Here is a 25,988-nt window from a genome sequence, read left to right on the forward strand (position 1 = left end):
TGCTAGCCGTCGTCAGTGCCTTTCGCTGCCGTTGCCCTTCACCACCATTTTGTTTCATGCACAAGGTTGGTGGTGTTTTTAAGTTTTTTTTAATATTATTAATTTGTATATTTATTATTAATTTATATGTATGTTATGTTAGTTGTTAGGTTAGAATAGAATTATTAAATTGTTCGATTATAAATAGATTTATATTATTTAGTATTTATAATTAATTTAATATTTTTTAATTTTTATATTTAGTATTTATTATAATTTGTATTTATTATTAATTTATATTTATATTATGTTAGTTATTAGGTTAAAATATAATTTGTTCTCACCGGCTGACTTCGGTCGGTCTCTAAGTTGAGCTCCGCTTTGACTGTTCTCCACTTGGTGCTCCGAAACGCTACTCCATTGGGACAAATGAGGCTCTACCTCTTGATCACAATCCGACGATCAAGTCAGTGAGAGCATTCAAACTATAAAATTGCTTCAGTCTAGAGTATTAAAAAAAGCGTACCTTTACTTGGGGTCTCAAGCCCCTTTTATAGACATTTCTTCAACAATTTTCATCAATGAGAATATAATCTCAACATCCAGAATAAAATATTCAACAATAATATCATTCAACAATAATCTGTTCACAGTATACCTGTTACTTTTAGGTACAAACATTCTTAACTGCTTTTACTTGCATTTAATAATATACTTAAACCAATTCAGTTATTCATGTATACCTCAACCAATTCAATTATTTCTTCTGTTATTTTTAATTATCTTTTCCACGTAAACTTACTAGAAAACATGAACTGACCTCGTAACACACTTTTGGGCCCATACCCAGCCCAAACAGAGCTAGGCATAACTCGCACAACCGAGTTGACCGTACCTAAACATTTGGACCGAGGTCCCGGGCACTCCTGGCCAGTACACAAGCCCCCAAGCTCGAGCTGAGCTCGACTAGACGAAAAGGCTTTTCAGTTTTGGCGGATGACATGACGTTTCCACAGAGGGTAGGTGAAGTGTAGTCGTCGAAGCGTTTCCTGACATGTCACCTCACCATACTAAATCTGGAGCTTCCACGTGGCTTTGTATCAACCGTGGAAAAACCCTACCATTTCAACTTCTTCACTTTTTCAAAACACCTCCCTTCGTTCACTCACTCCTCACTTTCCTACTCCACTTTCTTTTACTTGAGCCTCCTACGAACTCTTCATCTCCTTCTTCGCGCCACCGCACATCACTGTCACACCACTGTCTACTCACCGAAAAAACAGGTATGCTTTATGCCTATACTGAATGATTGTTATCCTGTTTCATGGGCTACATTAGATGAAATGAAGTGCATTTTAATTCGTTTTTTCTGCTTGGTCTGAATCGCATTTCGTATTCTGTTTGTGTTTGTTCCTGTGTTCTAGCTATATCACAATGGATTATGGTTCTTTATACCCCTGGGCTAAAAAGGATCTCTTAAAAGAAACCTCTTATTACACCAGTCATTTACGTATTATGGATTAAGAGAAAACAGTTGTACCTTGAGTAAAAGACATGAAGGATTTGTAAAAATGGTAGAGTGTAAGGAAGATGAACCTGTTTGTTGTGATGAATCGTCGGACCCTGATGGTCCATTTTGCTTCTTTTATGCCACATTCTTTAAGAAGGTTCTCCTGCGTCTTCCTTTGTCAATTTTAGAAAAGGAGCTACTAACCGAGCTCAACGTATCTCCTGTCCAACTACATCCAAATAGTTGGGCATTTATCCATGCCTTTACCATCTTGTGTTCACAACTCGACATTCTTAGAATTGTTTATCTTTGACTAAATTATTATATTTTATCAACATATTATACTTGAATATTATTATAGTATGATGAACTGAAATTTATTAGTATTTAAATTGAGTTGGAATATATATGAATAATAAAATATGATGTTTGTGTTGTGAAATGACATGTGGTGTATTATAGACATATTTATTTCTAGAGAGAAAATACTATATAGAGGTGTCTAGTTAATGAATTTAATTTGAGATCTAAAGGATGTATCCTAACTTTATTGATATTTGGCTTAAATAAAAGAAAGTATTATATGCTCAGAGTTGAAAGAGGTTCTTATGACCTAGTCTACGGTATAAAAAAAACTGTTTGATAAGTCATAGGGACTTAACCTGTCACATGAGTGAGTGTGTTCTTATTATATGTAGTTTTTCTGGTAGTAAGTCAAATATATATGATAGTGATGTAATGATTTATAACATGACATATAGCTAACAAGTTAAGAATTAGAAACTTGTTTCTTATGTATTTTTAATGAATGAATTGAGTGTTTATCAATTAAAATGTAATGATGATATATGAATAAATTGTATGAATTTATACATACAATTTTAATTTATGTATGTATCTAAATTTTTTAAAATACTATCTTACCATATTTTGCATACTTGTGTATTGTTTTTAATTTTGTTAATTGTAATAATTATGTTATATATGAGAAGAGATATTTTTTTAATTGTAACAATTATGTGATATATGAGAAGATATAATATATGTGGAAGATGAGGAGTGATTTGAGTATTGGTGGAAACAATTGTTAGTCTCATATCATTGAATCAGAACTTGGTGTTTTTGTTAATTGGAAAAACAAAAAATCTCATGCAATGCTTGCTAATAATTTGCTTCATTGAGTAAGGCATGTCTCTTTTTCAATTTGTCTAGTTGTCCCACACCGGTGAAACTTTAAAGTAAATCAAACCAATTTTACCTAAATTTTAATTATTAATAACTATGCCTCTAATTGAATATATAACAATGAAATGACAGCTTCATTAAAATCAATAGTTAAATTAATTAATTTTAATTAACTCCAAAATAATATTAAAATTTATTTCAAATATATAATATACAATTTATTTATAAATATCAATATTTTACAAAAGATTCATTCAAAATTTTACGTAACTCAGCACACTATACTTAAAGTACTTGAAGAGTAAGTCCATTTCTCTTTCAAAACTTCTTAACAAGTTATAAAAAGCAACTCTCTAATAAGTTAAATAGTGTATTATGAATTATTTATATATTGATTATTTTTTTCTGTCTCTAAGTCAAGATGCATAATCAATTATTTATTTATATTATTATTATTATTATAAAATATAAGTGATGTTGGGGATTTGTTAAAGATTAACCCTCTATTCTTCCTAATCATCGACAATTATACACAAATCACGCACAACCCAAACATACAACAAAACCAAAGAAGAGAGACAATAACAATGAGCAACAGATCTGTCCCTTAGACGGTCACTGATCATCGGAATCGTATTAATTTATGGGTGAGTTTCAATCGATTTCGAATGCCGCATTGTCGATTTGGGTGTTGCCGTTTCGCTTTCTTTTCTTTCTTTTGTTGTTCCACTGCAAACCAAATCTCAGTGTCATTCGCACCATTCCATTTTGTTACCAAGTCGATTTTGTATCCTAACTTTCACCTAACAATTGTTGCACTACTCCACCGAGTTCGCATGCTTTGCTTTCAGTCCACACTTTCACTGCATTGTGCATCTCTTCTTATTTCTTTTGTTTTTAAGTTCTGATTTCTCGTTTAGAATTTCAGTTGCGGTTCAATTGGGGATGTGCAATTGCGCGAAAGTTTGTTTCTTTCATTTGATCAATATATTGTTATTGTGAAATATGGCATTTTTTAATGTGAATGTTTGGCTTTTTATTTGGTTAATTTGTTGTTGTTGTGAAATATGGTATTTTTGAGCGTGAAAGTTTGGTTTTTATTGGTGGAATTTGGAGAATGAGGGAGGATTGGGGATGTGTGATTTTGACCATGCGTGTCTGAGTTGTGTTGTTTAGATTTTCAGGTGCATGTGGTGTAGTTTTGCCTGAGGTTTTGAGGAGTTGCTGCTGAGATGGCTGACGTGGCAGGTCTAGTTGAGGCATCGGGATCAAGATTCACTTCATTGGAACTTATTGGGCAGGGATCGTTTGGAGACGTCTATAAAGCGTAGGTGTTAGTTTTAGGACTAGTATCATGAACCCTGCCGACTTAAACTAACTCTGCACATTGAGTTTAAATCATAGTAATTTTATATGCACATTGCTTGTTCATTGGGGTAATGAATAATTTTTGTGTAGGGCTTTCTTTCTTGTTGTTTCTTCAGGTGGAATAATGTTAAAGTATTATTTTGTCAATAAAATTCTTAAACTTGTTCTTTAGATGCTTATTCGATAAATGGTACTAAGGTGTATGAAATCTAGATTTGATGATTGTCTGAATAGAGTGCCATTAATGGATGAAAACATTGGATAAACATTACCATAAATGAACTGGAGGGTAATTTGGATAATAGTTTATGTTGTAAAGAAAATGTATACTATTGTATCTGATCAAGGGTTAGTTTGAATTCTTTCTCCTGAATTTGGAAAATAAGCATGAAGATTAGCTGTAGAGAAGGTACTGAAAGTGTCCATCTGTTTCAACTTCTCTATTGCTTTGTATGATAGATTTAGGACATCTAAACTGTATTACTTGTGATATGCAGGACCCAATGTTAATCTTCAAGCTAATGATAGAGCATGTCTTGCTGAATTTTCATTTCATGTGCTCTGTTTTTGTTTCTAGTTAAATCGAAACTATGTGATTCCAGGGTTTTTTTTCCATAACTCTAGTTTACCATTTATTTTCTCTCTTGACCCTTCCACTAGAACTAGATCATATGCAAAAAAAATGTGTATTGGGGCATTGTATCCTGGATATGTTGAATATGAATGTCTAAAACTATGGTAAAAATATGTAAACCTATAGAACACATGAACATGGTCTATCCATGTAATGTTTACAGACATTTGACAAAGTTTAACAGTTTTTATCTATTGCCTAACTCTATCCTCTCCTTTTATTAGGCTATATCATTATCTTTGTAAAAGTTTGCAACAAAGCACAACATAGACTGTTAATATCAAACGAAGGATATATGTCCTTTTCAGATCAGTTTCACTGCTTAACTTCTCCATTATTATAACAGTTTCTTATGTTTGCTTTCATTTTCATTTTCTTTTTGTATTTGTTTAGAATTTAAAGTAACATGTACAGTCTTGTGCATTACTCTCTCTGCATATAGAATTAGAAAATTCATTGCTGGCTTCTTAACATGACATGTCTAGTTCCGAAAGAGCTACACCTTGGTGGCAGATATGAGTAGCCAAGTGTATATGTGTTGCAAGCTTTTGCTCTTACTGGTAGGTTGTAGTTAATAGTTGTGTATAACTAACTATTTTTTTTATGGAGATAACAAGGTTATTAAAACTAAAATTCGCAAGTCATGACCAGTGGAAATTCTTATGTTTTGCAAACTAAAATCCTGTTTGTGTTACTTATATATTTCATCTCTGTTCAGTGAAAATATCCGAGAATAGAATTTTACTGGCAATGATAAAAAAATCTACTGTTGCAAGTTTGTGGGTATTGATTGTATAATCCAGAGAAAATAAATAATAATAAAAAATACGTCTAGAATCATTCACAAGATTGTTTTCTGTTGTCAGTCATTACAGTAGCATAACAAAATGTTTAAATGACATGGTCTACAAAATTAGTTTGTTAAACTATAGAAAAGAGAGAACAATTGAGCTGAAATCGTGTCTTTGAGACAGCACAGATGCTTTATTTGTTGTGAGAAAAAGGAGCCAATACAATAAATAGAGAATTTTATATTCTCTAATAATATATATGATGCAGAATAAATAAAAGTGTTCCTAATAAGGCATATATAATCTAGATATTCTTGATTATATAAGATCAGCTCCTTGTTTCTATAATTATAACATAGTTATTATTCTTTGAACATCTTTTGTTTACTGGCCTTAAGTTAGACATGGATAATGAGTTGTCTGTCTCTTTGTTGTATTGTCTTATCTCCAGGTTTGACAAGGAGCTCAACAGAGAAGTCGCCATCAAAGTAATCGACTTGGAAGAATCGTATGTCTGTTGTCCCCTTCTATTATTTTTATGAATGTTTTAATTCTTGGAACGGCTGTATTGGCTTGCCATATTAGGACTGGTTACCAATTTTATAGTAATGAATGACAACCTTAGAATATTTTGAAAACACATTTCATTACATTGTAAGAGATTGCCTGTCTATTAGGATTTTATGGCTGCAAAAATACTATTGCTGGAAGTAAAAAATAAACAATATAGGTAATATGATGAGTACCCAAACACTTGGATCACTCACCCTTTGAAAGCTAGTTATTTAGAGGGTAAAATCAGACACTTAAATACTCTACGGAGCATCTCATACTACTTAGGTCTTAGGCACCTCATAATACCCAAGTCCCTATCATAATTTTATATCACACATGCAATACAGAAATTGAAAAATAGAAAAAATCCCTACATTTAAAGATAAAGACATACACATAATGAATATTAATAATCACAACAATCCATTGTCATTGTCATACCATTCAAATCCAATACTAGAAAAGACTAATTATCATAGTTAATATGTTGCCTGGTTCCTATTACTTGTGATTCCTAAAATAGAATCACTATCTGCGTTTCCCAGTTCTTTCTCATCATTGTTCTCTTTTTCTTCCTCATCAAAGATATGTTCTTCCTCCCCCTCTTCAATATCTGCTGCTTTAGTGAGTGTAATGTGTTGTATCGTAACCCTAGCTAGCTCACCAACTCCACTTGCATCACTAACAACTCTCCAAGTCAAGCTATCATTACTAAAGACCAGTTCATCTTCAACTGCTTCTCAATCTTCATCCATTTTCCCTATTGACGTGTTGCATTTTAAGTTCTTATTAAGTATCATTTTAGTTACATTTATCTGCTGTACTTGTCATCTTGCATTTAGTCTTTGCATGTTCATTTGTCTTTTCTTCATCTCTTGTTGAGTTTGTTATGCTTTTTGGTGTTTTTTTTTCAAGAGAGGATTTTACCTTGATTAGAGATTCCCAAGGACTGTTGAATGCATTATGGACCTTCCAAAATTCCAAGAGTCAAAAAAGGCCATTGGAAGTTTACTAAAAGATGAAATTGGTTAGAAGTGGAGTGACAAGGTTTGCCACAACATTACCTGCCCTTCAAAGGTTGTATAAACAAAAAAAGCCTTGGAGGAGTGGCTGAACACTGACTGCAAAAGTGAAACGGGATGAAGGAACTTATCTACCAAAATCTTCTATGAAATTAAGTGAACTGGTTGTTGTTTTCTTATTTTTCAACTGAGCTGGTGTATTGTGTTGTTCTCTGTATGAAAGGTGTCCTGTTCTGTATCATTCTCCTTTCCATCCTAAGTTAAAAAACACAGAACTGTTTAATTCCTTTTCATTGGAAATTTCCCCATATTCTGTGTACTATTTAGTTTCTTCATCTTCTTTCTTGGTAAATTACATATGGGAATAGGTGAAGTGGGGGTGAGATTGGGCTTGGAGAAGCATTTTGACTCCAGAAAGAAATAGGTCCAGTAGATTTCTACACAAAAGTCTGATGGTGCAATTTCTCATTGAAAATTCGAAGAGTTTGATTTGTGTATACATGGCAATCTTGTCGGACAAGGTAAATTAGAAGGAAGCACAATTTGCAAATTCCTGCACTGAATTGGACATTGCAATGTGCATGGAATTGGAGGCTGACTAAGAGACAGCACGGATGATAAGAAAAAACTTTCTCTGTATGAGGAAAGTAAAATACCAATCAACAATTAATCTTGTGATGTAGTAACAATTAGCATATGACAGATCTTCCACATCCTTGATTTTATTGTTCTCCATTAGAAGGATTTACATTATTAACGGAACCGAAAATATTTTATCTTCATTGGAATATGTATTTCATGCTTTTTTCACTGCTATGAAGTTGGTGGACCTTGTTTGTATTGAGTATTTTAGTTTGAGATTTTCTCTGCCTACAATGTCACAGATCTTATTAACATCATATCTTTGCTATGCTGCACTTGGAATTTATATGCATTTCTTCCTTACTGCTTCCTAATTTTTCTTTCCTCTCTTTTTGTCACTTGACAGAGAGGATGAAATTGATGATATCCAGAAGGTATAATTTTGTAGGTTACTTGTACTTTCATTTGCTGTACTCAAATAAACATGTTTTGATTTTGTTTACTATTTTTCAGGAAATTTCTGTTTTGTCCCAATGTCGATGTCCATACATTACTGAGTATTATGGTTCCTATCTCAATCAAACTAAACTTTGGATAATAATGGAATACATGGCTGGTGGTTCAGTTGCCGATCTAGTAGGTTACTTCTGTTTCCTTGCTTCTATATGTTCAGTGCATGAAAATTGAAATGGATGTACGTCAGAAATTGTTCTTTAATGAAACTTCCCCTGATTATCCTTGAACTGTCTGATATATATTTTAATTTTTTTCTAAAAGAAGAGAATCACGAAGACAAAGAAAATTGGCAAGAGTTAGGACTTAAAGAAAATTGGCAAGAGTTAGGATTTAAGGAGGATAAGAGGTCCTTTTAAAAGAAGCCAACCAAATGCTTTGGAGAGAACTTAGTGAAAAAATGGTTACTTGATTTTTTGGGGCACAATTTCTGACTATAGAAAAAATAGTTGCAAGCGTGTATAAACATTCAGCATATATCAGAGAGTGTCAATGGTTGGGTACTCAGTACTCCATCCTGGTCCAAGATTCAGATTCCTTTAGGAGTTTACAGCAGGGGACATGTTATGCTTAGACTCGAATGGACGAAAGAAATGATTTGCATAAAACTGGACTGTAGTATTACATATTTGAATGAAGTTTGATGTTTTCGTTGTAATTCTTGTATGTTTAATATAACCTTGTTATTTGTATATCGAAACAGAATTTGTGGATTAATGTTGGTTGATTTTGTTTGCATGGGTACGGATGTTTCTAACTTTTTTCCTTTACCTTCTGTCTCGATATTTTTTTCTCATTGGTTATTCTGGGGAGCTTTTTTATTCTTCTTTGTACTTTCCCTGTTATTCAATTCTATATCATTAAAAACCAAAAAAGCAAAGTTCATATTTGGAATGGTCAGTTTATGTGTGTCACTATTTATCATATTTATATCTGTTAACATTAATTTCCAATATGGTTTGTATGTTGTATTTTTTCTGTAGCTCCAACCAGGTCATCCCCTTGATGAAATGTCAATTGCTTGCATTCTACGTGACTTGCTGCATGCTGTTGATTATCTACACGCTGAAGGGAAAATTCACAGAGATATTAAAGGTATCAGCAGAAATCCCATCCCCTTTGAATTTATTTTTCCTTGTCAATATGTAGTTATGGGATTTCTTTTTGTTCGTATTAGCTTTACAATTTACAGTATTTACGTGTCTATTATACAGCTGCAAACATTTTATTGTCTGAGAATGGTGATGTAAAGGTACGTTATATTCTGAAAGAGGTTATATCCAATTTGTTTATTGTATATGACTTAACTGAAAAATGATGCACTTAATAATTTGAGATGGGGACTTACATGTGGAATGTCTCCAGGTAGCAGATTTTGGTGTTTCTGCACAGTTAACAAGGACTATATCAAGGAGAAAGGTAAACATATTTTATTGAAGTTAATTCAACATTGATGGGTTATTGATCTAGTATTTTTGGAGCATTTAGATTAAAATATATGTAAGTTATTTTATGCTTGATCATCTTAATCTTAAGTTCTTAATATCCTTTCAAGAGCACAAAATTGTTCTTTTTTTTTTTCAATTGGATAATCAAATGGAATGTGTAGACTCCGAAAGTGAAGGAATTGTGGTGCAGGATTTGTTTCTTGGTGTAATTTGAGTTGCGCAAACTGAATTTTAAGTTGCTATTTTTTCTTGTATCGGCTGCATGTTTCTCTCATAACTTTCACTGCATTTAAGGCTTTTTGTAGTTGAAAAACCACCTGGAATTCTAAATTAGTATTCTTCATGTTAGGCTGGATATGCTAACATTTCTTTTATCATAACAGACATTTGTAGGAACGCCGTTTTGGATGGCACCTGAGGTTATTCAGAATACTGATGGGTATAATGAGAAGGTTATAATATATTTATTCTATATATTTTCTGTACTGTTCCTCTTTGGTTCTATTTTTCCAACTTTATTTTAGTTTCTGATAATTATTGTTTTCTCAGAATCGTCACAGGAGTGTTCTGTTTATGCAGGCAGATATTTGGTCTTTGGGAATCACTGCTATTGAGATGGCAAAGGGGGAGCCTCCACTTGCTGATCTTCACCCGATGAGAGTGCTTTTCATCATACCCCGCGAGAGTCCTCCACAGGTTGTGTTCTTTAGTATCAATCAAGTCAATCTTTCAAGTTTTGAACCATTAACTTGAGTTTTTTCAAACCCAGATGTTATTTTTTCCAGCATAGCAGTTGACATCTAATCTCATTTTATTCAGCTAGATGATCATTTTTCCCGTCCAATGAAAGAATTTGTCTCATTGTGCTTAAAGAAGGTTCCCGCTGAGGCAAGTGTCAATGCTTTTCATACACTTATTATTTCATTTTCTGTAGTTCTATTGGACATAGTTGTAGTGAAAAGGTTCTCCTTTATGAGTCCGATTGAGTGAAATGTTCAATTTATGGATTGTATGAGAGAATCCGAAAGATATTCCTTTTTATACTGAATCTGCTTTTTTAGAACATTTATTTTTTTGGGGGAAAAGTTAATAATAACTAACAAATATTTGTTGAAATATTGGGCTTAGGGTATGTTAATTGGCATCCTTATTTAGTCATAACAGGAATAACTGAATTATTTGTTTACATTTTCCTTATTGAAATTTTTAGTTGTCAACTTGATGTGATGTATTATTTAGTTTTCCCTAATTAGAAGCTTTTTAGACTAGCTTGGAGTCGAACTGGTGAAGTTGATCTCTCTCTGTCAGGCTCTTAATTCCCCCCCTTTTAATGGATTCAATTCCAGAGGCCAAGTGCTAAGGAACTTTTGAAGGACCGTTTTATTCGGAATGCTAGGAGGAGTTCAAAGCTTGCAGAAAGAATAAGGTGTGAATCATTGATAAAGGTCTCACAATATTTTATATACGTGATTGTACCTAATTTTGCTTTTGTCAATTAATTTCCTCCACCCCTTGTTCTTTCACTTTATATTTTCTAAAGCTAATATTATATCAGAAAAAGTAAATGATGATGAGACAAATAATTAATTTCTGAAACCCTTTTTCTGTGCAACTTGAGCATGTTGTCTATCAGAAATTGAAAATTACAAGTATTATTCCCAGCTTGAGGTTGACATGATCATTCCTTGTGATTATGTTATAGAGAACGTCCAAGATACCAAATAAAGGAAGAAGATCAGGAAACACCTAGAAATGTTTCAAGAGGGATGAGGGAGGCATCAGATACTGTAAAAGTGGCTAGAGATGTAAGAGGTGAAGAAAATAATCGACCCAGGTAGGTTATCTGTTGGCTACTAGATTTTAGTTTACATATTGAATTTTTTATGGACTATTTCTAATTTGCAGTGATCAGGGTAAAACCCTGAAAAGTGCTGGATGGGACTTCAATATTGGTGGATCACAGGGTACTGGAACCTTTCGAAGTGTGTCTCGACCACCTCAGTTTAGAGAGAAGAAAGCTGAAGGTTCACCTAATCAGCTAACCCAAAGAAAAGCTCCAGAGAGTGGTTATCAAGGGGGATCTGCCAATCGAAGTGCACTTAATGAGTCACTTGAAAGTTCCTCTGGAAGAGATCTTAGAGTTCCCCACCATGATGAGCATCTGGACATTGAAGATGTAAAGGACTCTTACTTTGTGTGTCTGTCTTTGTCAAATTAGTTAACCTAATCAATTGAACGATATATTTAGCGGCCACATCTTCATAGAGGAACCTTTGGGTTTTTTGGTATTTATAAACATTGAGTGCATGATCAATGCTTAACCAGTTAACTCTAAATAATTACCTGATGAGCTTTTGATACTTTAGCTGAAACTGATTATTTTCTGTACAACCAATTTTGCTACTCATTCAGCCGACATGAACAACAGTTAAATTGTTGGTAGTGGTATAATTATTTGGAGAATTGATCTCGATAATATTATTTGAAATGTGTCGATCATGAAGTGTTGATGGAATTCCTATGAACCTGTTGAACTTTCATTTTGAACAACTTGAACAGCTTTGATCTTTTGAAATCTTCAATTTGCAGGATGATTTATCTGGAAATGGATCAGGAACTGTTGTTATTCGATCTCCAAAAGGGTCAAGGTCATCTGTATTCTCTGACCAGAGCCCTCAAGTATGTTTAAGTTATGTTACTTTAGAAAATGATAAGTTCTTCTAGCTGTTCTGTATAATCACAAACTGAGAATTTTAATTAAATGTAGTATAGTAGCGGCTATTCTTCTTTTGATGATGCTTCTACAAGTGGGACTGTTGTTTTACGTGGCCAGCATGATGAGCCTGGTTCTCCACAGCCACTAAGGTCTCGACTGGGACTGAATGACAGAAATTCAAATTCCTCAACGGAAGACAGTGCGGCAAATCTTGCTGAGGTTCTATTTCTGTGATATAAGTTGTAAATTTCACTTGCGTGTTTATTAATTTAGCTCAAGATGAGCCTCCCCCTTTCTTGTGTATAGGTTTCATTCCATTATGTAGTCGATTTATTTCTGGTACATTATTTTATTATTTTCTGTTGCTATATAACTGACTGAGTTACCCACCCCTTTTGTTTTGTCGGAGGTATATTCTTAAACTATTTCCTGAACACCTGTCTTCAAAATTTGTTCATCTTGTTCAATTTTAATTTAGTATGAGGCTTTGTTATATTTGTGTTGTTCAAATTGATATTTTTCTTATAAACAGTATTTTCCCACCTGTTTGTCTTCATAGGCAAAGGCTGCTTTGCAAGGAGGGCTCAGGAGAGTGAGTTCTCGAGAAAGATTGGCCTGGGGAAAAAACAACAATGAAAGACAGGAAGACAAGAAAGATGGAAAGGCCAGCAGCTCTGATTCTTCAAGGTACATCCTTAGCAATAGAGCTAGTAATTTTTCTGTTGCTGAATTAAAAATTTGTTTATACATTCTTAGGGATTTCTTTTTCAGACTAAGTGTCGAACGTGACTCACACAGGGGCATGTCAAGATCACATCATGCTAATAATGAAGGAAGTGCTAAAATAATGTCATCCTCAGTGCCATTATCTGCTTTACTTATTCCTTCATTAAAAGAGGTAAATTAGTACATATATTCCATCTTTTCATTCTAAATGAGTTTTAAATTCAAATAGAGCATCTTGTTATAGTTTTAAGTGCAATGCACAGACTACACTTTTTATTGAAAATTGATTATTAATATTAATTTCCTACATGATGACTTTTTGTACTAAGACATGAGATTACGACAACAGAGTGAACTTTTATATGAAGAAACTTCTATGGTATTCTTTGGGCACTAGAAAAAATTGTTATGGTTTGAGTTTGTTATGCAGGTCATTGCTGATGATCCAGAAGGGTCAGTTGTGCGGGCAGTTATCAATTCTTTTATAAACATGGAGGGCTCAAAACCTAAATCCTGTGATGCTCTTCTCAAACAGTTGCTTCAGCGATTGGCAAGGTTTGCCTTCGACTCAAGTTCTTTAGGAAAACCAAAAAAGAAAGTATATGTATCTCATTCTCTTGTGGTGCAGTTCGAAGGAAGATTCACTGAAGGACCTGCAGGGACTAGCAGGCCAACTATTCAGCAAGACCAAGTCCACCGAAGAAACTCGAAATGCAGAGGCTGATAACAGGAAAAAACAACAAAACAAGGAACATCATCCTAATAGCAATTTAAGTCCACTAGCAAGATTTCTTCTCTCAAGGTTTATGGAAGTTATCATTTCCCCTGCTAATAACTATTCTTAAAAGTAGTACTAGTTATGTAATTGTTCACTATTTCATAACACTCTCGTTGTCTCTTTATACTCACATTATATTGCATGGAATATGCTTGTGAATGATATCTGGTTCTTTGTTTGACAGATGGCAAGGCCAAACCTCGCGGGATCTGAACTCATCTTGAGCAGAGTTAGAAGATACCATTGTGTTAGTCTCTATTTATGCATTTTTCCAATTAATTGTACATATATTATTGTAAGAAATTGTTTTTCTATGTTCTATTAGTTCTATTAATAATTTATTTATTTTACTTATTTTACTTTTTTTTTTGCTCATAGTGATAGCGACAGCAGTGCTGTATAATTTAGAGGGTTTTCTAAGTTACAAGCAAATAGTAAAAGATACATTGATTTGTATTTTATAATAGTTGTCTCTTTGCAAAGTGGGATACTAAGCAAATACACGACTTGTATCGAAAAATATCTCATTGGTTATTCTAGTTCCCTTTGAACAGTCAACAATTCTGTCATGTGAAAGTTCATCGTTTGAATCTTATTTTCTAAATGTACTTTACTTTGTATGTTAAGGTTTCCATTACTAGGAGCAATTATCTTAATATAGTCGAGAAAATGACTACTCGTTTTTTTTAAGAATACCCCAGCATACAAGTAAAATATTTATGGTGACTTTCAATTCAGCAACCATTATTTTGCAAACACTTTGAAGCTATTATTTTGCTCAACCAACAGAATGTACTTGTTCTAAAACGCATTATTAAGTGAAGTGAAATAGAAGTTTGGTTTACATGTGTATTGTCATTTCTTTTTTATAACCATTTCAACTAAATAGTAATATAATTTAACTTGAAAGGTAAACATAATTAATCCCGGCAAAGTGTTTTCCTTTTCATTATACTAGCATTTGAAAAATTCTCAAGTCATCTTGTCGAAGGAGTGTTTTTTTTTTATTACGAAGAATTTGAGTTCAACATAAATTCTTGAAACATGCCTTCAAATAAAATCTCAATTATTTTGAACATGCTTGTCTAAGATATTTGTGATTGCAAATACTTTATCACACACCTCTCTGACATTTGACAACAGAAATTAGAGTTTCTTTCCCTCAAAGGCCTGTGGCGTTGAAATAAATTTCAAACAAAAGAACAGTTTGTTTTCCCTTTAACGATCAGACTAGAATTTCTTTTATACTTTGTTAACTGTAGTATGTATAACCTAGTGAGTGGTAAATGCAGTAGAAAATAGAATTGTACCGAAATAAAAGGTAGGTGACACGCATTAAAGATGTTACTTGGATGGTGTGGATAAAACGTTGGACTTGGACTTTAAAAATTCTGTGACTTCACTTGTGGCACTTCCCACGTTGATAACTATAACTTTGCTATAACGAATTTACTTTGCTTTCACTGTCTTTGTGTGTTTAACTTGAAGAGGTAGTGCTGCTGCTTGCTCCTGGTTTTTATGTTTCTTCATCCCAGCAAGATATGGAGGCTAAATGTTGGAATGGTTGACTTTGGGAAGGTTGATGTCTACGTTGAAGAACCTAAGAGAAAGCTGGATGTTGTTCTGCTACGACCTGACCCTTCGTAGACTTCTCAGAGTTTGAGATCAATGTATGTAATTGTTAAATCCTCAGATAAATAATTGTTAGTTTTTACAGCTTAGCTTTTATAGCTATCAGCTATTATTAACAATAGTTTTTTTGTTGTAAGCAGTGCTATAAAGAATTCTGTACTCTTCTTATTTAAGTAAGCAGAAATAATAAACAATTAAGTTTGTTCCTCTAGTTCTTCTTTGAGAGAATGAAAAATCACTTTATCAAAACAGATCAATTCAACGTTGTTCAGTTTGTCTATATTGTGAACATATTTTACATATAACTCTTAACCACGCCTATTGTCAATAACAGCATAGCCTTATTAACAACTTGCAAGGCAAAGTTAACCACTTTCATATATTTCAATAACCCAGTGAAACTATTAACCATATCAAATCAATAATAATTTACTTTTACACCTTAGTGAAACAAGATTAAATATATCTATCTACACACATAGTTAACCACGGATTCTTTGTAAACATTATTGTCAATTTACAGCCGGATATTATCAGTACTCCTATTTCAATGACTAAAAAATTAATACGTACATTATGCTTAATCAATTCTGAGTAGCAGAAGATCATGTGCTACATTGCATCTCTTGAAGACTTAATTAACACTAGAAGTATGTCTGCAATTGCACAGGTATCTAAGGTTTTTAAATAAAAAAATACTAATAAAATGTATTAAAAGATATAAATAAGTTAAACAGAGTTAAATGTCTTTTTTATTTAGAATTTTATTGTATTTCTAGTTGACTGGTGTTTAAAATATGCAATACTTAGATGTTAGTATTAAGATTTTTTATTTGAATTTGGTACTTCTTAAAAAATAGTTTGAAGTCCTTTCAATAATGTCGTTTTAGAATATTTTTAATGAAATAATGTGGTGTGGTTTTCTATTATTTAAACTAGTTAATTAATCAAAATCTTTACTGTATAAATGCACTTAAAGTAAAGTTTATTTTAATTACTTAAAAGACACAGACATGGAAGAAATAGATGAAAAAAAAAAATTTATATGAAGACAACATAAAAAAACTTATGTGACTGAAACTGTTAACCAACTTGAAGCACCAAAAAGAGCAATGAAGAAGAGGATAGATCAAATGAATGCAGCACCATAATTTCAATTATTTGGTGTTGTGATTCAGTTGACTTGACTTGAGTAGGTTTTCCCCAAATCAAACACAAATCCTTTTTTAGTGCATGTTTGATTTCGTAGGATTCAGATGCCACATTCAAAATGAAACTATTTTGAATAATTTTAACTTTTCACATTTAAAATACGAATCTGAAACATCAAACCTAAAAAATAGATCACTGGTGAACAAAAGAATAAAGGGACAGAGAAAAGGATCCAAAAGCCACACTCTTGTATGTTGTGTATGAGTGTATGTTTTCATCTAAAATTAATTTGTGTAAGTGTAGGATTTTTTTGAGTGGACTACTACTTCACTAGTTCTTTAACTTGTGACGTTGTTTAATTCAAACTAACTATTAAAGGAAGTTTTCCTTCACACATTTTACGTTTGATTCATATCTGAAGGCATCTGAAATAAGATTAAACAATGTACTTCTCTACTTAGAAACTTGGGCCAATATTGCTGTTGCAGATAGACTGGAAAAGAAATGCATGCACACAACTGAATCATGCGAAAGATGTGGGAAAAATCAAAGTCAAGTGGTTATGGCACAAAGTAGTGCAGAGTCTTCTTTAGTACTATTATTATTATATCAGCACAACAGTGTGAAACAGTTCTAGGACTATTTATCTGCTACGTAAATTTTGTGTAGCAGGAAACAGCTGCTGCTTCACTTGTTCAGAGTTCACACTTAAAATACATTAAGCAATACAGAGAGAAACCTCTTGGTAGATCTCTGCAACGAGAACACGACGCATAAAATTAAGAAAGCTGTTGCCTGCCTTTAATTTGATGAGTTTGTAGGTTCACTAAACGTAAGGAACAGGTATTCTCTGGGTGTCAGAGCCAGTTACCATATCATCCCACAGCAAATTTGAAAGTAGCATTGTTAATTCTCCAACACTCCCTGTCAAACATATATAATTGAATAAACAAAAAGAGAGACTCAACCACATGTGTATGAGAGCAAGAGAAGTAAATTTTGATCACTACGAACAGTCAAGATTAAAACACAAAAAGTGTTGTAATTTTTTTAAGTAAAGTGACCTTTAGCTTAAGGTCCTATTTGGATACATTTTATCCACAAACACTTACAAGAGAAAAAATAGCAAAAAAAATGTTTTGTAATTTAAAATTAACTAATTTGTAAACTCTCATATCAGTCTCTCCAAATCTGTTTTGAATTTATATATAAACTACAGCCTACATGGCATACAAAGGCAGATATATATCGGATAATAGCTGTTAGTCTGTTATTAAATACAAGCTTACCAGTGCCAATGGGTTGATCATCCCACACGATGATAGGCAACACAGGAAGTGTGCTTCCCACATACATCATTTCAGCAGCAGCTTTAGCTTCCTCCACAGTTAGTTTTTTAGTTGCTACACCTTTCAGGAGCCCTTGATCAACCAACTTGGGTGCGAGTTCAAGAAGCCTTTTTGCAGTGCAACCACGTAGGATGTTATCAAAAGGAGGCATGACAAGTTCTTTGTCTTGAGTTATGAAAGCAACATTCACATTTGGACCTTCAGCAATATAACCTTCCTCATCAACCCATATAGAAGAAGATGCTCCTTTTTCTTCAGCTTCCATTACGGAAAGGACATTTGGAAGATAATTCACATTTTTAGCTGTGGCAAATAGAGGAGGCTTCATTGGTACGTTGGAAGTAATCACTTTAACTCCCTCTTTGCATTGGGAAAAATCATGGTCAATGACTACTGCATAGAATGCAGATGTTGGACATCCTGCTGGTGATAGCAAGAAATCGCCAGGACCTGCACTGAGCCAAAATCTTAGAGTTCCCTTCTTGCATTTTGATGCTGCAGTCAGTTGTATAATAATGCTTCGAAGCGTTGATTGAGAAAAGGGAGAGGATATCTTTGCTTTGGAGGCTGACAGTAGGAATCTATCAAGGTGAACATCCAATTCATAGAGGTATCTGAGAGGACAAACATTACAAAGACCAAAGTCAGAGAAATATGTGTTTCAAATGCAAAAAAAATCTGAAAATTTAAAGAAAACTCAATGCTATGTTACATGAATGTCCAAGTATTATAATTGAGTTGTAAAGAGTAAACCAGAAATTAGCATTACCTACCCATCTAGAACAATGGATGTATCAAACACACCATGCCCTCTGTGTACCATGTGATCATCGATGGGGATTACCATCATTGCTGGATCAAGTATGATACCTCCAAAAATACTAGAATACATAGCAGGGTATGGTTGTTTCTCCACTGAACTCCATTTTTCATGAAGCTTTTCAAGCAACTGAACACAGCAATCCAATGAAAATTGCAAAGCTTAATGGAGAATACATTACTTTATTGAATTAATGATGGCAAAAAGTAAGTAATAAGTATAAATTTGTCCAAATATACTTTTAGCTCTCCAAAGTCTCGATCATGACTAGTCAATGGACTGGAAATTTGTGTGCATAACAGCCTAATATTAAATAAAATATCATTTTCACCATAAACCCTAATCTCTAAACTTATATATTCTATCTTTTTCACATCACAAGTCAACATGAGATCTTGATAGCATGTTCAACTATTAAAAGCAGATTCAGAAAAAAAAAATTGATCCTCCCCACTTTCTCCCTTATCTGGTTTGCTAACTCTAATTGTGAAACAATAAGCTTTGGGTTCTTCCACACAAACAGATTAAACAACTTAACTACATAATAATCAATTAATTTATAGAAATACTTGAAGAAGTTAAGACGGTACAAAAAGAAAAGCTTAAAAATCTCACCTCGGATGATGAAGAGAACACATGAACTCTAAAATCGTCATCATTTTCAACCTCTAGCACACCCCAATCAAAAAAATTAAGTAAAAAATCCGAGAGAAGAAATAATAGCATTACATTACACTGGGTTAATTCAATTGAAAAGCCTAAACTGCTAAAGTAGCAATAAAGTTTAAATATTTTCAATGGAGTTACATAAACAAAAGATAACCCAGAACTCAAAACTCACCAGGGGCCTTCCTAGATGACACAGTGGGGTTCCCCATCTTGAAAGGATACACTCAAAAATAGTAATCAAACTGTATGTGTTGGAAACTGATACGTGCATATATGGAGTGGAAGAGTGATAACTGGTTGTCACAAAAAATATTAATTAATATTAAGAAGTGGATTTTAAGCCTAACTCAACATCATAAAATCGGCTTATAAGATCACCTGCTATCAGATAGTTATCAGACCATTCATAATATGTTATCACATGCACAAGTTGTCATTCTCGACGTGAGAGTGTGTTGGAGATCCCACATCAACTAGATATTAAAACATTTTATATCATAGTATATAAGTGGATGCAAATCTCACCTTATATGCTGGTTTTATGGGTTGAGTTAGGCTTAAAGTTCATTTCTTAATATGTATCATAGTCATTTTTTAGTCTATCTTAATGTTTGTTGAGCTTATCAGGTCACCAACTATCGGACCACCCATAATATGTTATTCCACGCACGAGCTGTCAGTCTTGACATAAAGAATAAGTTAGTCTTAATGTCCACTTCTTAATAATCATCTCTTCCCTTTGAATATGTTTGTTTTCCCTGCGAAATTGATTTTTTTTTTCTTTATTCTAAAGACCTTCTTCTTCTATCTGTAGGAAGTTATTAAAATAAGTTTTTATCAGGGATTTAAGAAACTTTAGAAATGAATTCTCAACCTTAATTTTGTATTATAGTATTATAATATTTATAAATAAATTAACATAAAATATTTTAAAATCTTAAACCAGGAATAAAAAAAAACATATTTAAAACTTAAACCTATTAAATTTCTTTATTTTTGAAAAGAAATCCTTAAAAAAGTCTCAAAGGGAAGGAATAAAGGAGTAACTAACAACAAGAACACGAAGACATGAGAAATAGCCATTTGAATTATTGTTTGTTGGTTGTTTCAGACGGATTAAACTCTAATGCTGTTGTTTTTTGATGATTGCTTGCTGGAGTAGTTGTCTCACCAAACATAGTGATGATGGTGACATCTATAATCAATGAAATGAAATTATTGATAGTGCAGTTTAGAAATGTTATGTTCAAACAAAAAAAAAAACACATCTTGCCCATAAAAAGAATCTCTCCATACCTTATCTTTCCCATTCATCAGTCACTGAATCACTTTTTTATTATTATTTTTGTCTCTGTTGGAATTAAATGATTACTTAAGATCTTGGCAAAATGATTAGATTAGAATTTTAAAATATTTTATTAATTAAAAAGTATTACAATATTCCATAAAAAAATTAAATGATTTATATAAATTTTGACCTTTTATATAAATTTGTTTTGACTCATTAATGGTAAATATTTCAATTTTCTCTTGAAGACACTAACAAATTACATACCTTATCACTTATTGTTCTTAAATTATTTGTGCGAACCATTTGGTTAGGTCAACAACTATTGTCTTGTGGCTATAAAAAACATTATTGTTCTATTACAAATTTTATATTTTAGAATGACTCTTAAAAGTGAAAATGCGAAAATTATAAAGAAAGTAATATTTCCATATACATATCAAACAAGTTTCCCATTTATTTAACTGGCCTCACTTTGTGTTTGTTCTTTTGGTCTGTACTACCCGTTTTCGTTTTATGTAATAAAAAAAATAAAATAATAATAATAATAATAATAATAATAATAATAATAATAATAATAATAATAATAATAATAATAATAATAATAATAATAATAAGTGTATTGGCCAGGAGTGCTCGGATCTCGATCTAAGTGTTTAGGTCAGCTCGGTTTTTTTGACCAGTATGGGCTCAAAGGGTGGACCATGAGTTCGGCCTAGATGCCGGTAAACAACTCGAAAAAGATAATTAAAATAAAAGGAATATTCTGGTTGTTTATAATACATACGCCAATTAAATACCAATAAAAGTTGTTGGGAATAAAGTAGTTAGCACCCAAGAATAAAGATGCATGTGAACAAAATGTTTTATTGTTGTTAAGCACCCAAGAATAAGGGTGCACGTAAACCGTATGTTTTTCTGTTATGATTATATGCTTTTTGTTGAGATTATATTTTCATTAGTGAAAACTATTGAAGGGATACCTATAAAAGGGGCTTGAGACTCCAAGTAAAGGTACGCAGTTTCTGAATACTTAAAATTGAACTGATTTGATATCTTGAATGCTCTCACTGACTTGATCATAGTAGTGTGATCAACAGGTAGAGCCCCCTTTGTCCCAATGAAGTGGCATCTCGGAGCAATAATTGGAGACAAAGCAAAAGAGGAGCTTGCCCATTCAGTCTGGCTGAGGTCAATCGGCGAGAGCATTTGACGCCCACCGTGGGGCCCGATAAACTTGACCCCAACCACATTTGCGACTAAGCCTTCTGACGTGATGAGAAACACAAGGCAAGGCCTGTTGGGATCCGAAGGAAGCGATGTCCCCGCCTTATTGTAACTCATGGAGGCTATGAGGGCCTTCCAAGAGGCGAACAAAGAATATCGAAGGAAGAAAGACCAAGTCCAAGAGGAAGCCAAGGAGGAGCAGGAGCGACTACCAGCAGAAGCCTGAGCTGAGCAAGAGCTTTTGCAAGATCGTCTGATGGCAGAAATCGAGGCCTCCCGGATAGCTATGGAGGAACATGCGCAAACTAATGAAGAGTTGCACAAAACCAATGAAGAATTGCAGAAGAGCCTGCACCGACGTTCCACCAGAGATGACCCCAAGCCATTTTCGCTGCAAATCATGGATGAGCCCATGGCACCTCATTATATCACACCTAAAATTGCCCTCTTCTATACCGTAGAAGATCCTGAAAATCATCTCATGACATTCAAGGCTCAAATGATCATCTTTGGAGGATTGGATGTCATCTGATATAATATGCTCATGGGTACTTTTACAGGTACAACAACCACCAATGGTTTAGTGAAATTACGGATGGTGACATCACCTCTTTCCCCCAGTTCTCCAGGATGTTTAGAGAACAATTCTCGGCGAACAAGGTCAAACCCCCGAAGTTGTACGACCTTTTTAGCGTTAGACAAAAGGAAGGAGAGGCACTAAAAGACTATATGAGTAGGTTTTGTGTAGTCACAACGAGACTTCTGTTGAAGAAGAGCTTTGATGACTCCAAATCTCGATGGATTGCTTGGAGGCTGATTGTAGCTTAGTTGGGTGTGCTCTGGGGTAGTTTGAATTTGTTAATTCACTCTTAGTTTGAATCCAAAGTTGGTTTAATTCAAATATTTTTGAAAAGAGTGTTTTATGAAGAAGTAGAAAAACAACCTGTTGTTTTATCGTTTTAATCGGTTTTTTCATACTTAATGTTTTTGAAACTGGTTTTGGCATATTTGAATTTGGTTGACTTTGCTGTCAAACCAATTCAATCGGTTATTTCGACAAAACAACCGACTGTTTTTTTAACTGTCTTAACAGAATTATGTTAAGTTGGTTTAGGGTTACTGATTTGTCTTTGTTAATAAATTTTTTCAACTGCTAATTGGAGTATATATGTTCTATTTTACGTTCCTAGCAATAACTTTACAAGATCAGTTTGTGAAATCAAGGTTTCTCAAGATTGCTTAAGGCTTTGGATATTTCTCTAAGAGTGAAGTAGGACTTGCTATGTACTTTGATTTGATTTGTACCAGGTGTGATCAATCTTATTTCTTTCTTCATTTGTAATTTTGTAAGTATTGGTGTTCACAGAATCAGAGGGTGTTCTGATCTGTGGTGTGCCAAAGGAAGTGTGTGTTCTTGAGGGGATGAAGATCTCTTCTTTGGTGGTTGTGTGTTTGTAATCTGTTTTTTGATTACTTGATTACTTAGGGGATACCCAGAGGTTTATGGGCACTGGATGTAGCTCTTGGTATAAAAGTGAACCAGTATAAAACTTCTTGTGTGATTCTTTCTCTCCCTTAACTCTTGTATATCTGATTTTAGTTGTTTTTAGACTCTGCTGATAAAAACAATCGGTTGAATCGCATAACCAACCGGTTGAATTTCTAGAATTCAACTAAAACTGTGTTTAAAACTTGTGTTCTTTCATTCCTTTGGTTGTGATTCTTCTTTGACTTTCATTATACCTTTAAAGTTTGCGAAAATCGTTTATAAACAATTCACTCCCCTCTTGTTTAAGGCCTCCAATTCTAACAATTGGTATGAGAGCTAGGTCCTTGAAAGATATTCAAGTTGATCAATTTTTTTGAATTGATGGTTGATAAACTACCTTTTAGGAAAGGTGCTTCTATAAATAGACCACCACTGTTTTGTGGTGTGAATTACCAATTTTGGAAGGTACAAATGAAAATATTTGTTGAATCTATTGACAAAGGTATTTAGAATGCAATTAAAAATGGACCTTTTATTCCTATGGTTGAAAATGAAAAAGTTATTTATGAAAAACCTTGGTCCCAATGGAATGAGCAAGAAAGTAAGAAAGCTCAATATGATTGCATTGCTAAGTACATTATCACATTTGCTTTAAGTTCTGATGAGTTTTTTAGGATATCTCAATGTGAGTCTGCAAAGGAAATGTGGGACACTGTTGAGGTGACTCATGAAAGGACAAATGAAGTGCAAAGGGCAAGAAAGCATACTCTCATACAAGAGTATGAGATGTTTAGAATGCAGAAGGGTGAAACCATTGTTGAAGTACAAAAACAGGTTTACTCACATAGTAAATCATCTTATAAGTCTTGGGAAAACTTTTGTTAAATAGGAACTCAACATCAAAGTTCCCAAGTGTCTTGATAGGTCATGGCAGCCCAAAGTCACTGCCATATTTGAATCGAAGGATCTCACCTCCATGACCATTGCCTAATTGTTTGGAAAGCTAAGGGAGCACGAATTGGAGATGGATAGGCTGAATCTTCAAGAAAATGAGGAACAATTGCATTGAAGACAATTGCATTGAAGTCTGTTGGGAACAAAAACTATCAAGACTCAAGTGATGAAAGTGAAGAGGAAATATTTAGCTTGTTGTCCAAGAAATTCTGCAAGTTCCTCAAGAGGAGAAACAACAAAAATAACTCATCCAATAGGTATGACAACTAGAAATCTACTGAGTTTAACTCTAACAAATATACATGCTTTGGGTGTGGTGAACAAGGGCATATAAAAGCTGAGTGTCCTAATAAATAAAGTCAGGAAAACAAATTTAACAAGAAGATTGACAAGAAGAGCAAATCAAAGAGAGCCTACATTGCTTGGGATGACAATGATGTCCCTTCCTCAAGCTCATCTACAAGTGAAGAAGAAGAAGCAAAATTGTGCTTTATGACCAAGCAAGAAAGTGAAAATTAATCTAGCTCTTCTATTGATAGTGAAGGTTATAGTCAACTTCTCAATGCTTTTAAAGAAACACATGAAGAAGCTAACAAACTGACTCTTTCAAACAATAGGTTAAAAGGGTCGAATAATTGGCTGGAAAAGAGAGTCAAAGTCTTGGAAGAAGAACCGGAAAACTTGAAAAATGATCTTGAAAATCTGAAACAGTCTTACAAAAGATCTTCTTGCAAGAATGACTTAAATGTTTGTGAAAATTGTGAATCTCTTGAAAAGAAGATTCGCTATCTTGTGAAAACTGTGGATAAGCTTTCAAAAGGAAAATCAAATTTTGAAACTGTCCTAGCATCTCAAAATTGTGTTTTTGGGAAATCTGGGCTGGGGTTTAATCCACAGAGCAAGAAGAGTGGTGTTTCAAAGCCTTATTCAACTGTCAGGAAATTTCAACCGGTTGAAAAATCGAAACAACCGATTGTTACTTTCTTTTATTGTATGAAAAGAGGTCATTCTGTTAGGTACTGCAAAATTAGGAAATTTTTTGTTCCTAAAGGTGTTATGAAATGGATTCCTAAGAATCCTAAGGCTTCAACTGATACAATTAATGCTCATGGACCCAAGTTTGTAAGGGGACCAAATCTTGGTGCTTGATTTTTTATTCTCTTAACCCTGGAATAATATTCTCTTTCACTTGTTCTTTTTTTTTTGTATAATCTCATCTGTTTTACTCTTGTGCCAATTTTTTTTTTGAATTATGAAATTTCATTTTTTTGTTGTCACAGAAAAACAACCGATTGTTTTCACGAAACAATTGAATGTTCCCCTCTGACAGTATTGCATTAAATTGGACTCTTTTCTCCATGCATTGTTTCTGTTGCAGATTCCTTCTCAAAGCTGTTATGAGTCAAATTGCATTTATCATGAGTTTGATTTTAATCTGAAAGTCAGTTACATTGGTCATAAATGGAATATATTCCATATCTTATTGGAAAATTAAGTGTTTTTATGACTAGTCAAAGTCTACATGTGCTCTCCATGTGATTTCTGTGCCTTGACTGTCATAAAGTTGTTATCCTCTGCACATATTCTCTGTATGGAACAGA

At 33.5% G+C, this 25,988-nt stretch overlaps 2 protein-coding genes across 12 annotated transcripts; one reads left to right on the top strand and one right to left on the bottom strand.

The window, feature by feature from the left end:
* Positions 1–3,136: 3,136 nt before the first annotated feature.
* On the top strand, positions 3,137–15,649 carry LOC137835188 (uncharacterized). Of its 11 annotated transcripts, XR_011085035.1 has the most exons (23): positions 3,137–3,321; positions 3,859–4,001; positions 5,919–5,975; positions 8,033–8,060; positions 8,140–8,262; positions 9,123–9,234; positions 9,354–9,391; positions 9,505–9,558; positions 9,971–10,039; positions 10,167–10,283; positions 10,407–10,475; positions 10,934–11,013; positions 11,290–11,421; positions 11,493–11,763; positions 12,177–12,266; positions 12,355–12,522; positions 12,863–12,990; positions 13,075–13,201; positions 13,460–13,584; positions 13,658–13,831; positions 13,992–14,054; positions 15,296–15,477; positions 15,580–15,649. XR_011085035.1 is itself a non-coding variant. In XM_068643568.1 (22 exons), the coding sequence occupies exons 2-21, from the start codon at positions 3,907–3,909 to the stop codon at positions 14,029–14,031; spliced, it is 2,097 nt and encodes a 698-aa protein (XP_068499669.1). In that variant the 5' UTR covers positions 3,137–3,321; positions 3,859–3,906; the 3' UTR covers positions 14,032–14,054; positions 15,296–15,635. The 11 variants fall into 11 exon arrangements, 10 of the variants coding, with proteins under 10 accessions (XP_068499669.1, XP_068499668.1, XP_068499666.1 ...); XM_068643568.1 differs by having other exon boundaries at positions 15,296–15,635; XM_068643567.1 differs by lacking the exons at positions 15,296–15,477; positions 15,580–15,649 and adding an exon at positions 14,186–14,346.
* Positions 15,650–17,151: 1,502 nt separating this feature from the next.
* On the bottom strand, positions 17,152–20,007 carry LOC137835190 (D-amino-acid transaminase, chloroplastic-like). The gene is made up of 5 exons (XM_068643576.1): positions 19,602–20,007; positions 19,376–19,428; positions 18,714–18,889; positions 17,881–18,554; positions 17,152–17,515 (listed from the first exon to the last, which is right to left on the bottom strand). The coding sequence occupies exons 1-5, from the start codon at positions 19,636–19,638 to the stop codon at positions 17,418–17,420; spliced, it is 1,038 nt and encodes a 345-aa protein (XP_068499677.1). The 5' UTR covers positions 19,639–20,007; the 3' UTR covers positions 17,152–17,417.
* Between the last annotated feature and the right edge of the window lie 5,981 nt (positions 20,008–25,988).

The sequence above is a fragment of the Phaseolus vulgaris genome, chromosome 5 (assembly GCF_000499845.2).
Source record: "Phaseolus vulgaris cultivar G19833 chromosome 5, P. vulgaris v2.0, whole genome shotgun sequence".
Taxonomy (NCBI): Eukaryota; Viridiplantae; Streptophyta; class Magnoliopsida; order Fabales; family Fabaceae; genus Phaseolus; species Phaseolus vulgaris.